The 14375-nt window shown below is 40.5% G+C and overlaps 1 protein-coding gene across 5 annotated transcripts in view; it reads right to left on the reverse strand.

Moving 5' to 3' along the window:
* Nucleotides 1–3116: 3116 nt before the first annotated feature.
* ptpn11b (protein tyrosine phosphatase non-receptor type 11b) overlaps nt 3117–14375 on the reverse strand; it is a 133105-nt gene continuing 121846 nt past the window's right edge. For 3 of the 5 annotated variants that reach the window (XM_041206346.1, XM_041206343.1, XM_041206347.1), the window contains exons 13-15: nt 12414–12565; nt 8590–8690; nt 3117–6045 (exon numbers count right to left, since the gene is read on the reverse strand). In XM_041206346.1, coding sequence (XP_041062280.1) covers nt 5961–6045; nt 8590–8690; nt 12414–12565 — 338 coding nt within the window. In that variant the 3' untranslated portion in view covers nt 3117–5960. The remainder of the gene's footprint in view (nt 6046–8589; nt 8691–12413; nt 12566–14375) is intronic. The other 2 variants (XM_041206345.1, XM_041206344.1) reach the window with 2 other exon arrangements.

Below are 14375 nucleotides of genomic sequence, written 5' to 3' on the forward strand. Positions count from 1 at the left end.
TACCTGTCCTGTAAAGTTTAAGCTGCTTTTATTTTAGCACCTCTTTAGTTGATATTGTGGGACATTCCCAGCATTAAAACTTCGAGCTCTCAAACTCCCTTATCTCAGTGCCAGACATGAGAAACTAGGTATATGAGTCTGCCGCTAGGTTGCAGGAGCCAAATATAGCTGTGTAAATACTGAATGTTAGCTCATGAATGTCAGTGCTCCAGAGACCAAATTAAAATGGTGTCAAATCAGAGACTAAGCTTTTATGAAGATAAATCTGAGTGAATAATTAAGAAAAACATTGATTTTATATTGTACTGCCACTACCACTCTATCCAGACAATTCTCATGTAGCTTAGCAATCCTAAGGCAGAATTGACTAATGTTGGCTGCTAATAAGACAAATAGAAAAAAAAAGTGTTCTTGGTGGCTATCATACTGGAATTGCTATGGTTGCATAAGATCCATATATCAGAATCCAGCTGCACTTGCATAACACAACATAGAACCATTATAAAGTGTTAATTCCAAATGGCCTGATCACGTAGATGGGCTTATTTCTAAAGTCCCAACAACGGTGACACTCTTATTAAATCCCCCTTTAGGAATATAGGGTTTGGTCAGTTTTCAGTACAGCCACAAGAAGAAAACAATATAATGCCCATTTTACTGAGGATATGCACATTTCTTGCCAGTTGACCAATGGAAGAGCAATGGGCAAGTCAAAGCCAGAAAGCCGCTGTTCTTTTAGGCCCAACAGATATAATGCAACATATATTCCATTATGGCACAGCATTTCGAGTACAACATTAAATTTCTCATTTGAAAGCCTTTTTGTGGCCAGTGACAATGTACAGGTGGACCATCAAAAAGAGCGATGAGGCTCGAATAAGAACATTCAAAATGAAAGGACCAGATATTACCTGTGTCACGGACAGCCAGCTGGACAAATGTATGGGTGCTTGAGAAAGCTAGCATTAAGAGGAACTTGTTTGAGGCCTTGATATCAAGGGAGCTCACATATTTTGGGCACGTGATGTGAACAGGGAGTGTTTGGAAAAAGAGGTAATGCAAGACAAAACATGGGGAAACCGTGCACAAGGGAGAACCTAAGATGGCGTGGATGGATAATATCAGAATGGGGACTGGCCTCTCTTTGGGACAGACAGTGAGGGCAGCGGAGAACAGAAATCAATGGAGAAAGATTGTCCATAGTGCGGCCAAGCCTCGGAATGAGGATGGATGAAGAACAGGCAGACATATTCCATTAAAGTCAGGTGCATCGGTGGCAAGGTCATCTGCTGCCTCACCAGTAGATCACAAAGTCCAGAGGACCACAAAGTTGCCTTTACTCTAAACCAACCTGCAAACCTAATCCGTATTTGGCTGTGGCCATTTGGGATGCAGCATATTTGTGACAGGGCATTCTTCTTCCAGGAAAGGGAACAAAAAGGTAGTGTAGTCAGCCATAAGCAGTCTGGGTCAATCAATCAAAGATGTTGATTACTATCCTGTGCTCCTGGTACAAGATGGCACAAGGAAAAGCTTGCCTTATAAAATATATCAAGGGGAATAATGAAGATCAAAAGGTTAATTTAAAGATTTTCAGGAAGTGGGAATCACTCACAAGATGGCCCTTCTTCTCAACATTTTGATGCAGCAGACTGGCTTTCTAAACTGCGTTAGAGGGTAGTTAAGAGTGACATTGGTGTGGGACTAAAGTCAAATATAGGCCAGACCAGGCAAAGACAGATAATTTCCTTCACTCATGAACTGACTGGAATTTTTCCAAGAGATTCCACACCAGCTTCAGGATTCAAATTCTCCAAGTCAGCATATGAACTCACATTATGCCCCTCAACTGCAAGTCCAGTAACATCACTGGTACATATCATGCCCAGCAGAGATTGGACTCATTGCTAATAAGGGTCTCTTCTGGCAAACCGACAATAGTCTTCCCTATTTCAAGTTTAGGACTGTAACTGAACACATTTTTCTCATGTTATTTGAAATAATTATGTATTATTCATGCATATGTTCCATATCCAAATCTTTTGGAATTCACAACGCAGTGAAAGAATGATCTAGCTTTGGCGATGTTGTAAATTCTGGAATAGTATTGGAAGAGTGCTCGAGTGACTGGCCTGTTGTGTAAAATCATATCTCCCCTTTAGGAATAACCAATATAGAGAGCAACTGGAAAAAAGAAAATGTTTATTCTACAGTACAATGGACCCTAAACCATAAGCGCCACACATTTAAAGTATAAAAACCAGAGTGCTATAGACAGAGTCAAGGACAAGTTACCCACCCACCCTATTGATCGTGGAATTGCTCACAGCTTAGGCTGAGGGAAAAAAAAGAGGACAAGTATTATTTAAAATAACTGTTGCACAGGACAGATCAACAGTCAAACTTTATCTATTAAACTTGATTAGTCTTGGCAGGGATTCTAAAATATCTGTTGGAATATATGAATTCTGATTTAAAGTGAGCTGAATTAAACCCGTCCTGAAATATGTTACAAGACACGCAGTTCGTACTTATCAAGGTTTTAAAAAGTCCTAAAATGTATAAGTACCCAGATGTACCCAAGGCACACACCCCAAGTTTTTTTCTTTGTATATATATTTTAAATTAATGAATTATGGGATTGCCAACTTACTAATATAATGGAGTGTAAGCATTAATATGCAATCTTTAATACATAAAACTTCAAAGTAGTCAGAGGAATAAATTTGTTCTGTTACATTCATTGAGCTACTGAGATGTAATTCTATAAGAACCGCCAGGTCTTATGGTAAATTGGTTTCCAATATAATATCATTAGGGTTTTACAGGTTGCTGAGGCTTCTCATCATAACTCCCTATGAAGGAGATAGAAAAATGTTAGCTGGAAGTGAGGGGTAGCTCACACAATATAGTAAGGAGTACCAAAGGAGTTCTGTTCTCAGAAGAGTCCCCATTATCATAGTTAAAGATCAGAAAACAATTTACTTTTCAAAATAGTCAACTTGAAGTTGCAAACAGAGTACTGCATTTGGTGAAATACGGAGGCTATTTTCACCAAAAGACAGGTCTGGACTCAATAGGTTAATGGCTAATAATCAGCCACACACACAATAAGAAGCTTTTAAGGTCAGTTTACTGATGAAAATGTTTCTTCCCTTTCACCAATTCCCCAGACATGCTATTTTCTACATGTCAGAATTTACTATTAAACAAATGCTGGTACAAAACAATAAACATCAACATATACAGGGTGAGTTGTGGTTGTAACTGTTGGCATGTTGGGAGAGCATCCCATTTAATTTACTTTCTGAGGCAATTATCAGCATATAGTTAACACCGAAAACATACCAAAATTGTAGGTGAACCTGCAATTCATATTCGCTCTCAAAGCAAAACTATGTTATTTCATAATATTAACAATAGCTTTTAAGAAAATTGTCTTTACTCAGCACTGAATGCCTTATTAATACCATGATCAACGAACTCTTATATTTTAAAAAAATGCAAACCCTCATGTCTTTGGCTATTGTAGATGTATCCGCTAATTTCAAATCTGAAATATGAGAAGTGCCATTCTATCAAAATTCACTCAATGTGTATGAATTGTGCCAGTCAAAACTTAGGCAAATTCCAGGATAATAGAAACGCAAAGGTTCTGCAATTTTTAAATTTACAAAATTATTACAATATCGCTACCATGCAAAAACAATTAAGAATCAAAAATACAAGTTTCGAACTTCCACTCAAATTCCAAATTGCAGTACCACACTATTCCTGCTGGTGGTACTGCTGCTGAGTTTATCGTCTCCTCCGCCACCAGAATTGCAGTTAAACTGAGCAGTGCCACCAACACGCTTTGAGCAGTACTTCAGTTGTTTGTAATGTGGTTGAACAACTCAAGGCATTTGCAAAATGTAGTGGTCATCATTTATCTTTTCACCTTAAGAACATGCAGTACAGCAGATGATAAAATTAATGAGCTTACAGTATTACAAGTCAAATATTTTTGTTCTCTTTTTCTATATGCATCCAACGTATTGTGTGGATAATCTAAAATCTTAAAAAAGAAACCCCACTGTTTATCAGTTTCAAGAAGAGGCACTTAAAGTACACATATAAATACAAGCTGATAATAACAGCGTAATTTTAAAAAAAATTATTTTGTCTTGTTAATAAATTAAACAAACAGTCTTTGTAAGGCAATTTCCTGTAGACATTTGGTTCGTAGAATTGCACTGCATAGGGATCCAGAGGCAAGCTGGGACAGAGCAATTCTCATTGCAGATGCACGCAGAAGCGTTACGTAAACAGAAGTGATTCTGGAGAGAACACAAAGAGGACATTAAGGTGACAGCATTATTCTTGTTACTGCTGAAGTTTAAAGTTGGGTGAGGGGGAATTAGAAGGTAGAAACTTTTGTCAAGTAATAGTTGCAAAATCCTCTCGTATGGCTAAATTCTTCATAATTAATGAGGATAAATGTCACCGAAATGAGTAATTACAAAGTCTGTTACATAAGTGCAATATTAGTTCCAGGTTAATTTTGTAACACAGAAGTTGATACCAACAGCATCTTAAAATTTGTAGAGTGACACTTAAGTTTGAAGGTGTTTCAAAATGAAGATAAGCAAATATTAAGGAGCAACAAGGCAGATTATAGTCGGGCAGTGGGAGAGTGTTGTAAAAGACAATATCACAGCAGAAGACAGAGGTTTTTAAATTATATTTAAAGGAAGTGAGCTAGAGCGGTTTCAGAGGAGTGTTTGAGAGAGCAGGGAGAGGTTGGTATATAGAATAGAGACGTGTGGAGTGAGGAAATGGTCCAGTCAGTGAAGAAGATTTGAGTGCTGTGAAATTGCAAGATCAAGGCGGAAGGCATCTGTGTGCGGGTGGGAGAGTTTACATAAAGGGCGAGGTCAATGAAGGAGGGGGCAGTAGAGAATTAAGAGGGGGTGAAGCAGGACGATTGCATGTGGAAGAGTCAAGTCTTCAAGAAAAAAAAGTATTTCAGTGTAGAAATTGAGTTCCAGAGGGAAGAGTTTTCAGTGAGAAATATGAACAGGCTTGTAGAAAATAAGAAACTTAAAGGAGATTTAAGAGGATTGATAGGAATGCTAAAGGATGAGATGCACAAACGAAGAGCTGGTACAGTAAAAACAGAAACAGAGGTAAGATCTGGAGAAGACTGTTGTCTATAGTGGTTTGGGTAGTGGACTGGATGATCAGGCAGTGGGTTTTGGTAAGACAGAAAGAGTTACCAACAGCAAAGCAGGTCTCAGTCAGGCCATGTTGTTGGTGCTCACCTCCAGTCAAGAGCTGGGGAGAGCCTTGTTTGTGAGGAAGAAGCAATGCAGAGGGGCCCACTGGAATGGGTTGGGGAAGGAGTCTGAAGTGCCTGGGTTAGTTGGTGTGTGTGGGTCGGAGAGAAGGAATGAGGAGAAAACTGGAGAAATTGACCCTCAGGGAGCATTGTGGACGGCTAAATGTCAAGAGTGAAGAAAGGGGCATAGTTTGAGAGACAGCTTGGAGTAAACCAGTGCTGAATAACATGGCGAGTATGGTAGAAGATGCCCAGAGGTCATGGAGAAACAGAGTAGAGACAACATTGGAGTTCAAGAGAAAAGTACTGGAGTAAATACAGGGAGATCTACGTGGACATGCTGTAATGAAGGAGGAAAGGGGACAGTGGGGAAGACACTAAAAGAGATGAGGTGAAGAGTAGATATGCCAGGGATAAGAGAAATAGAGAAGATGGGATGCTCAGATCAGGAGAAAGCATCCAAAACATGAATGCAGGTTAGCAAAGAGCATTTTATGACAATGCGGGTGACAATGCTTATGAAATAGTGACACGTGAAAAAATAGGAGCGTGCACATTGTAAGTAAAGAGAGAAAGTTTTTAAGTTTCTTGTATTGTTAATGTGCTTATTATACATACAACCACTCTACCCTTGGTGCTTTTATCTCTTTGTGTTGTAACTTGCTGATGATTTGGAACTTTTGATGTTTAAATTCTCATAAAGACAGGATGGCTCTTCTTTCAACCTTTAGGATAGGAGAAGAATAAACAGGATTTATAATTTTGTATGTCTGCATAAATGTATCTATAAATTGCCCAATATTAGAGGACTGAGCAAGTCATTTGCTCCCTCTCCTTATACTTCGCAGTTACAGCATACTTCCTTGTGGTTGTGCACCCACAAATCAGAATTGTTCATAACGCAGCACTAAACTGGCAAGCTCAAAGAAACCATTACACACTGGTGAGCAATGGGAGAGGTGGCCCTTAGCAGTTCCTATATCTCTCCTCGTTGACGTGGGGGAAGGGAGGGAGCGGGGAGGCAGAGGTAGCTGAGCCAGGTGCCTGCCGTCAATGGCACCCTACAGCATTATTTAATAGAGGATTTAAACAGGTTATCGCCTCTGATAAAATGGCAGACAAATGAATTTATACAAACTTATGTACAATAATGTTGCTCAGTTTAAGTTCCAAGTCTTAGTTTTTACTCTTTAGCAGGGCTGTAAGACGGCATTTTAACCGGGGGCTTTGTTATGCAGTACTGCTGAGAGCAGTGCTATGGAAACCCTACAGCAATAAAATGGAGTGGAGCATGTTGCTGGGCTTCCAGCACGTTTCGCACAGCACCCCACGTTGGACAAGGTGTTACTGTGGGAAAGCTGTGCATGCAGCAGTAGCTCAGGGAAAGGTCTGATTGTGATGTCAAAGCTGATTTGATGGGCATTTCACATAAGATCATAAAAGAAATGGGAGCAGGAGTAGGCCATTCAGCCTGATCTGGCTGTGGCCTCAACTCCACTTTCCTGTCTGTCACCCATACGCTTGACCAACTTGGTCTGTGCACGTGCAGTGGCACCTGTGCTAACCAGTCTCGATTTACTTGCATTCAGCAACACAAGGAACACCAACCAGCATTATTTAAAGGGCTGGGCATCCAATTTGCAGTTGAGGTGCTTTTGACTTACTTCTCCAGCGAAGTTAGTGCATGTGCTGCGGCTTGTTTTTGGGGGTTTTGTGGTGAGCTGCTGGCCCAAGACTGCAAGAGATGTGAGGGCTGTGGCTGCAGTGCCTCTGGGCCTGCAACATGACCACAAATGGAGCAGCAGCTGCAGCGAGGGTAAGTTCTGCGGAGGGAGGTGAAGGAGGCTCTACCCAACAAGGAATTTTCCAGAGCACTTCTCTTACTTCCACCAAATCCAGGGAAGTGCTTGAGGTGACTAAAGTTCGACAATGAAGTGTATTGCTTTCTTCAACACAACCTAGAGCCTTGCACCAGAATGAGGACAATGTTACCAGTGGCCACAAAGGTCAAAGTGGTACTGAACTTCGATCATCTGGATTTCTCCAGGCTGGAGAAGGTGATATATCCAATATTTCCCAGAATGCCATACATTGATGCACCCAGGGGATCATAGGGGCCATTTAGTCAGGAGAGGAGAATAAATTGTTCTCTCCCTCAGTAGGGAGAAGCAGGATGACAAGATGGTGGCTTTGTGACTCACACTCAAGACCTCTCCTTGAGCTGCTGCTGCATGCAGAGCTTGCCTGCTCTAGCACGTTATCCAATGTGGGGTGCAGCGTGAAATGTGGTGGCCCAGCAACACACCCACTCTATTTTATTGCTTCAGAGTTTCCGCAGCGCTGGTCTCAGCGGCACTACAGAACTCAAAGGCCCAGTCAAAATGCCATCTTGCAGTCCTGCTAAAGGATAAAAACTAAGACCTGGAACTTACACAGAGGCATTATTGCACAAAAGTTTATATAAAGTCATTTATCTGCCACTTTTTCAGAGATAGCCTGTTTAAATCCTTTATTAAATATAGGGGAGAGTTTCTGCTTTGGATGCAATCTGGGTTGAAATTGTGCCCAAAACTGCACTAGTTTTGAGAAGTGACTTTTTTCCTCAAGTGTTCCTCATTGCCAACCATAAAATTGGCTACAAACCATTAAATTGGGCAGGCTTTTAGAACGCAATTTATTTTAAAATTACATCAAAATATTCCTTGATATATATGTGATAACTAAGTGGATTTTGATTAATACAGCTGAAATTGGGTTTATCATGAAAAATAAGCATTTTTAATTGGTGCCTGGTCCATCAATTGTGATTAACCCGATTTTAAATAACTGAAAATGACTTAAAAAAAACACACAGGACTATTTGCTAATTATATTGATGCACAGCTGTCCATTTCATAGTAAGTTAAAAAAAATGCATTCAAAAGCTTCTAAAATGTGTCTATCAGTGCCCTTTTGCCCAAAATTAGACTCCTTAAAAGCCTGCAAACAGGTGCAATGAGTTGAAACTCACAATTGTGATTAATTTGATCTGGGGCGTGGCCAGTTCTGTGGATGGGGTCTGCTTCCAGCGCAATGTTTTTTTTTAAACTAGCACAACTGTTGAAGCTTGACTTGCGCTGGACGTAAATTTGTGCTCGAAATTCTGCAATTTTGTGTGCTGGAATGACTTGGGCTGAACAAAAGCCCAAACAAACTGGCCAAAATGTGCTCAAGTGTAAAGAGGCCCTGTAATGTCTTTTTATAATCTTCCATAAAACAGAATTACTTACGCAGAAAAAACTCGAGATGGGGCAGCATGCCTTTTGGTTTTAGTTTTCTCCACACGTAGATAGTGGATATTTGAGTACTCTCGTTCCTTTGTCTTGCTTTTCTGGGAGAAACAATGTTCAAATACTTAAAGAAGTCAGTAATGTAGCTACGTATTTATAAAGTACATGGTATTCAGGAATTAATTACCTGTATTTTAAGGACGAACTCTCATAATTATTTTAAGTTTTTCCTGTAAAATTTGATTACCGAAATGTTCTTATTCCAGGGTGCCTAATTTTCTGTTCCAGCTTCATGCTGGCAATAGAATCGAATGCCTACGAATGGATGGGGACTGTGTGAAATGGGCTGACAGTCAAAGAACATCCTGGCTTTGGGGTGATCCTGAACAGGGCAGCCTGGACCAGGAAAGGTGCATGGCAGTTCAGGTGGGTTACAGCTCGACCTCAGGGAGCAAAACTTAAATGGCGTGTTTCCAACGACGGCTGAACAATTTAATTTTGCCAGTTCTTTTTTTCTTGCCATCCGATGCTGACTGCCAATTTTGATTAATAAGTTGTTTGAACATCATTTCTGCTTTCTGCTTGTTGACTGGTAGATTTCTTGCTTACTCAGGAATTATTTATGGTTGTTTTACAAATGTGGCATTTGAAACTATCAGCTGCAAAGAATTTTTATATGCAAAAACGCGAGGCCCAAAAAGTCATCTGATGGGGAAAAGCTACCAGTTTATATACTAGCAGGTCTCCCATGGAATTTGTTTATAGTGAGGCAGGATATATTCTAGAGGGAGAGTCTGATATGAAATGGGTGGCACTTGTGGAATAACAATTGGAATTGTTACGTCAAGGCCTTTGGATACAAAGGGTACCTAACACCCGTTTCAGGCTGGCTCACCGCACATCTAGAATTCACCATATTCTAATTTGGTAGCCAATGCAAGTTTGATGAAGTTTGAGCACAAAGTATTGCCACAAAATTTAAAATTTTCATCTTAAAAATGAGTGAACAGGGAATGAGTTTGTCGTCCTCTGTCTCATGATAGCACAAATTTCTCTTGAACTGAAGAGCGAAGGCACTTTCTGGCTGCTTACTTTAAGAGTTGCTAATACTATTGACAAATTAATCTAAACTCTATTTTTAAATAGCTCTGGTGAGCTGTATGCATGCTGACTGTGCAAGCAGCTGTTACAGTAACCAGGTGGGCTCAGAGAAGCTGAACATGAACATTTTAAAACATGCTGATTAAAATTGGGACTATATCTGACTTTCCTTTAGTTAAGTCACTCCTCCTTGGTTCTGTCACCTGTCTTTTCTATGTCTCTCAGTTTCTTCCTCGCCATATGTGTATGTATATATATTTTTCACATTCTCTTATTACATCATATTCTCTGCATACTCTCCCTTTCTTTCTGTATGTCTTTTTCACTCTCACTTACAGTCTTTGGCCTAGGCCTTTGTAAGCGCCCATTTCTGGGCGCACAGTGTGTGCTGGGAGCGATTCCTACGACTTAATGGATAGATCCAAGACCTGCCTAATACTGGGTCTGGAGTTTCATTATCAACCTGTAGCCATCTAATAGGCACCCTCAAAGAGCTTGGCAGCAAAGAGGAATGGAATATCGGGCTGCTGTGACAATTTATACCAATATACGTATGCCCTTCATCAATATAGTGTGGTTAATGCACTTCCAGCATAAAGTGTGCTTTAGATTTTCCCCCTGCATGATTTGGAAAGCTAACCAGCAGAGCATACGGTCCGGCTGCCTGACAGTACTAGTGTGAGTCCCAATCCAGTTTGAGGACTGGGACACAATAGCATCCATCCAGCAGGCTATGACAGAAAATGGATATGCCTGGGCTCTAGACCACCATACTACTGGGCAGCTTAGTTGACCTCCAGGCTCAGAGAAGAGGGAAATATGGGGGTGGTTTCAGTTCTCTGGAGGGGCAGGAGACCTGGTGTAGTCGTGGTCAGGTTGTGAAACCTGGAGGAGCATTCATGCCTTTTTTAGCCCCATGAAAATAAATTTAAACTCAGACTGTGCCCTCTCTGGCTGCACTGTCTCAGTTGAAACTGGGCAGAGCATGCCCCACCCAGTTTGAATCCTAAAATGGGAACTGGGGTCCCATGCCACCGTTCTGCATATTAAAAGGGCATACCACAAACAGGTGCATTGGTTTCCCAGCAGCAGGTCTTTGGGAACATAGTCTCAGCCAGACCATCAGTGGGAACATGGTGGTAAGTCATGCCTTACAATTTTCTGGCCCTTATTACATTTTTCAAGGCAGGAGACCTCACAATTTCCTTCCTGGTCTCCCTATCCCCATCCATTTTCTGTGTTTTCTCTCATTTTGTTTCAATAAAAATAACTCTGAAAATAGTCCACATCAAAATTCGCTTAAAGAAAAGCTCCAAAGATTGTCCTTTACCCTGAGTAGCATTTAAATCTGGCGGGCCTTCCTTAATAGAGGTGATGTGGGCTCTTGTGAGTCCTCTGTTGCCTCCATTAAATAGCTCCCTAAGTTCAAATCCCATCATTACAGCTGGGAATTTAACTTCAAATAATCAAATAAATCCAGAATAAAAAAACTAGCAGCAGCAACAGTGATCCTGAAATTACTAGATTGTTATAAAAATCCATCTGGTTCACTGATGTCCTTTAATAAAATCTATCATCCCTGCCAAGTCTCCAGACCAACAGCAATGTGGTTGACTCTTAACTGCCTGTGAAAATGGCCTAGCAAGCCACTCATTTGTACCTCAAGGGCAATTAGAGATGGGCAATAAATGTTGAACTTGCTAGCAACGCCCACATCCTATGAATGAATAAAAAAAACTGACATGAACCGTTTGCTTATCAATCCTTACACTGGCCTCTGCAGGGTATGCCATTTACTCCTCCTTTCAATTATTTTTAATTTTTCTCCTCAGACTTTCGAGACTACATATATACTTTATTAATCTGTTTAAAATGTGAAATACTGAAAAGTTCAATTTATATTTAGTGGCATATTCAATGATTATAGCTGTTGGAAGGTTACTCTGTGACAGGGCAGAAATTGCACAGTTTATGATTAATACAGCATATCCCAGTTAAGCTTCAAAGCGTGTTCAAACCTGACTCTTGCCAAAGGGCAGCTAACAGATATGACACAGTACAGGCATACAGTGAGAACAACAGAGATCAGAACGATACATCTGTTGTCACTTCCAACTGCTTAGTTTAATACTGCTGAAAGTGCTGAAATATTTAAAGATCCAAGTTAGATAATATGTCTGTTTTGAAGGGAAACAAAGTTAAAAACTAGCCGCTTGGTAGTACAGAATTTGAGTATTGCTGAGAAAAAAAACATGTTGTTTAATCTTATAGTCTTGCACTCAGCAGGACAGATACAGGAATACCAAATTTCAAAGGGAGCAGCAGTTTATACTGCATGAGAAAAGGCTGCTGATTGGTTGGCAAGAGAACTGGTTTATTGAGGCTTCAATAACATGTCTCTTTTTTTCAGCAATACTGAAGGTATAAATGTAAATCTAATCTTACTGGACAAATATCATAGGATATCAGATTTCAACCAATCTATCCTTACTTTAATTAAGATTTGTACATTTGAAACACTAAGTTTTGGTAAAATGTAAAGCTTAAATATTTTGAAACACCAGTCTTGCTGTCAGTATTCCTTCAAGCAAAAAAGCAGTTTTTCTCCTGTTCATTTTATGACATGGAGTACAAATATTTTACAAACCAATGAGAAAGGATTCTGTATTTTTTATTGAAAGCTTTTCTACTCTCTCAAAATGGATGATTAATGACATAATTACCTGTTCCTCCTGTAATCTTTTCTGAACTGTCTCAATATACTGCTGCACAGCCATGTAAATGAATTTATACTGAGCCTCTGTCTGTACCATTCCTGATCTTTGTTTTCGTACCATTTGAATTGTTTTAGGGATGTCTATGTCACAGTCCAAACCTATTGATGAAACAAAAATGAAGGTTTCATATCTTTATTTTAAAATAAAGCTACAACAAATGCTTACAGAACACATTTTTGAACCTGAACACAACTATCATAGAATTCTTGGCTAATATTGTAAATATGTGCTCATCAGGTTTTGAAATTAGCATCTGCAATTTCCATGGGGATTCTACCAATATATTGCTGTAACTTTAGTGGGAAAAAAAGCAGTGAGAAAAGCCAAATTTTCCTCCTAGATATTTATTTCTACAGCTATTATTCCAATTGGTGCCATTATTGAAGGTATCTTGTCATGAGTTTCAAGACAGATGATGCTGAGGCAGTATAAAGATGCTTTTACGCTTGGCAGTTTTGGTGAAGTTACATATTTTTACCTTGGTAAAATGTACAATTCATGATTCTGCTTTTGGTATGAGAAAGATAGTTTCAGTAATGTAACTGAATGGAGGTGATGCATGGGCATTGTTTTTCCAGAACCCAAAACGAAGATGTGCCAAACATAAAAGGTGTCTCCTTTTATGTAGCTTGATTCAACTTTGTGCCTTAAACCTTTGTGTGTAAATATGTTTGCCTTTTTATTACTTGATGGTGGAGGAGCACCCCCCTCACACCCGGAGTAATTTCTCTGTTGCTGTTTCTCCTAATTTAGATCGTTCTGGCCACTGGTTAAAAAAAAAATTCTTCCAGAGGATGCAGGATGTATTTATTTTCTCATTTTCATGCCCAGCATGATGGCCTGAATGCTCTCCTTCTGTTCTGTATGAATCTATGACTCACTTTCTTAAATCTAATTTTCTTTGCACGTTCCTTTGCAATGCCTCTCTTTTTCAGTCTACCATCTGCTTCCTCAGGTGCACTGAACTGCAAGATTCTGCATGAACCAGAGATAGACTACAATTATTGACATTAAAAAGTGCAAGCAAAGAGTAAAAAAAATAAATGAGGAAAGGCACAGGAAATGCAAGTAGAAAGAGAGAGATGATGAAAGGTAAGGCAGATGGGGAAAGAATGTTCAACATCAATAATTAAACAATGGAATAAAAATGAAATCAATCTCGAATTACAGTGTGGTTTGGAGCAGTGTAATTTGTACGGTTGTCTTTAAATCTACCATATATTCAGATATGACATACTTCCACTTCAGGTGAACCGTCACAGGCAGGTGAGGCGGAGGGAGGTCTAGGAGGATGAAACAAAATGGGCTGGATTTAACACTCCTCAGCTGATAGGTTTGAGGGTGGGTGGGGGGGGGGGAGGTAAGAGGGGGCGGGGGGGCATTAAATCCAGTGGGCGCTTGCCCACTGCCTAAATACCGACCTGTGCTCCCACCACAATTATACCAGGGGCAGGGGTGGCGTTAAGCTGCCTGCCTGCCAGTGGGCCAATTGAGGCAATTAATGTACATTTAAGGGCCTTACCACACCACAGCCAGCATTTAACTGTGACAAGAGAGGACCACGGCAGGCAGCCAGCCCAGCAGACTTCCCTCCGTGGGCTTGTGGTGGGCAGAGACAGTCCCTCCTTAACTGGCTCCCTGGGCCCACTGGAGGGCCACCCAAGATGTATTCACCAGCCCCCCAGAATGCTCTCCTTCCATGGCCTCTCAAACCCTGCCCCCGGTCCCCTTCACCGACCCCAAACACTCTCAAAGCTTTGATCCATTTGAAGAGCTTGCCTCTTCATCACCTGGTGCAGTACCAGCACAGGCCACTATTCCTGCTGTGATGCTGCTGGTACAGAGAGCTTGCCAGCCTGATTGGCCGGCAGCTCTCTGAGGTGGGACTTCATATCTCTGAGGTTGGAG

This window comes from Carcharodon carcharias, chromosome 15 (genome assembly GCF_017639515.1).
Source record: "Carcharodon carcharias isolate sCarCar2 chromosome 15, sCarCar2.pri, whole genome shotgun sequence".
Classification (NCBI taxonomy): Eukaryota; Metazoa; Chordata; class Chondrichthyes; order Lamniformes; family Lamnidae; genus Carcharodon; species Carcharodon carcharias.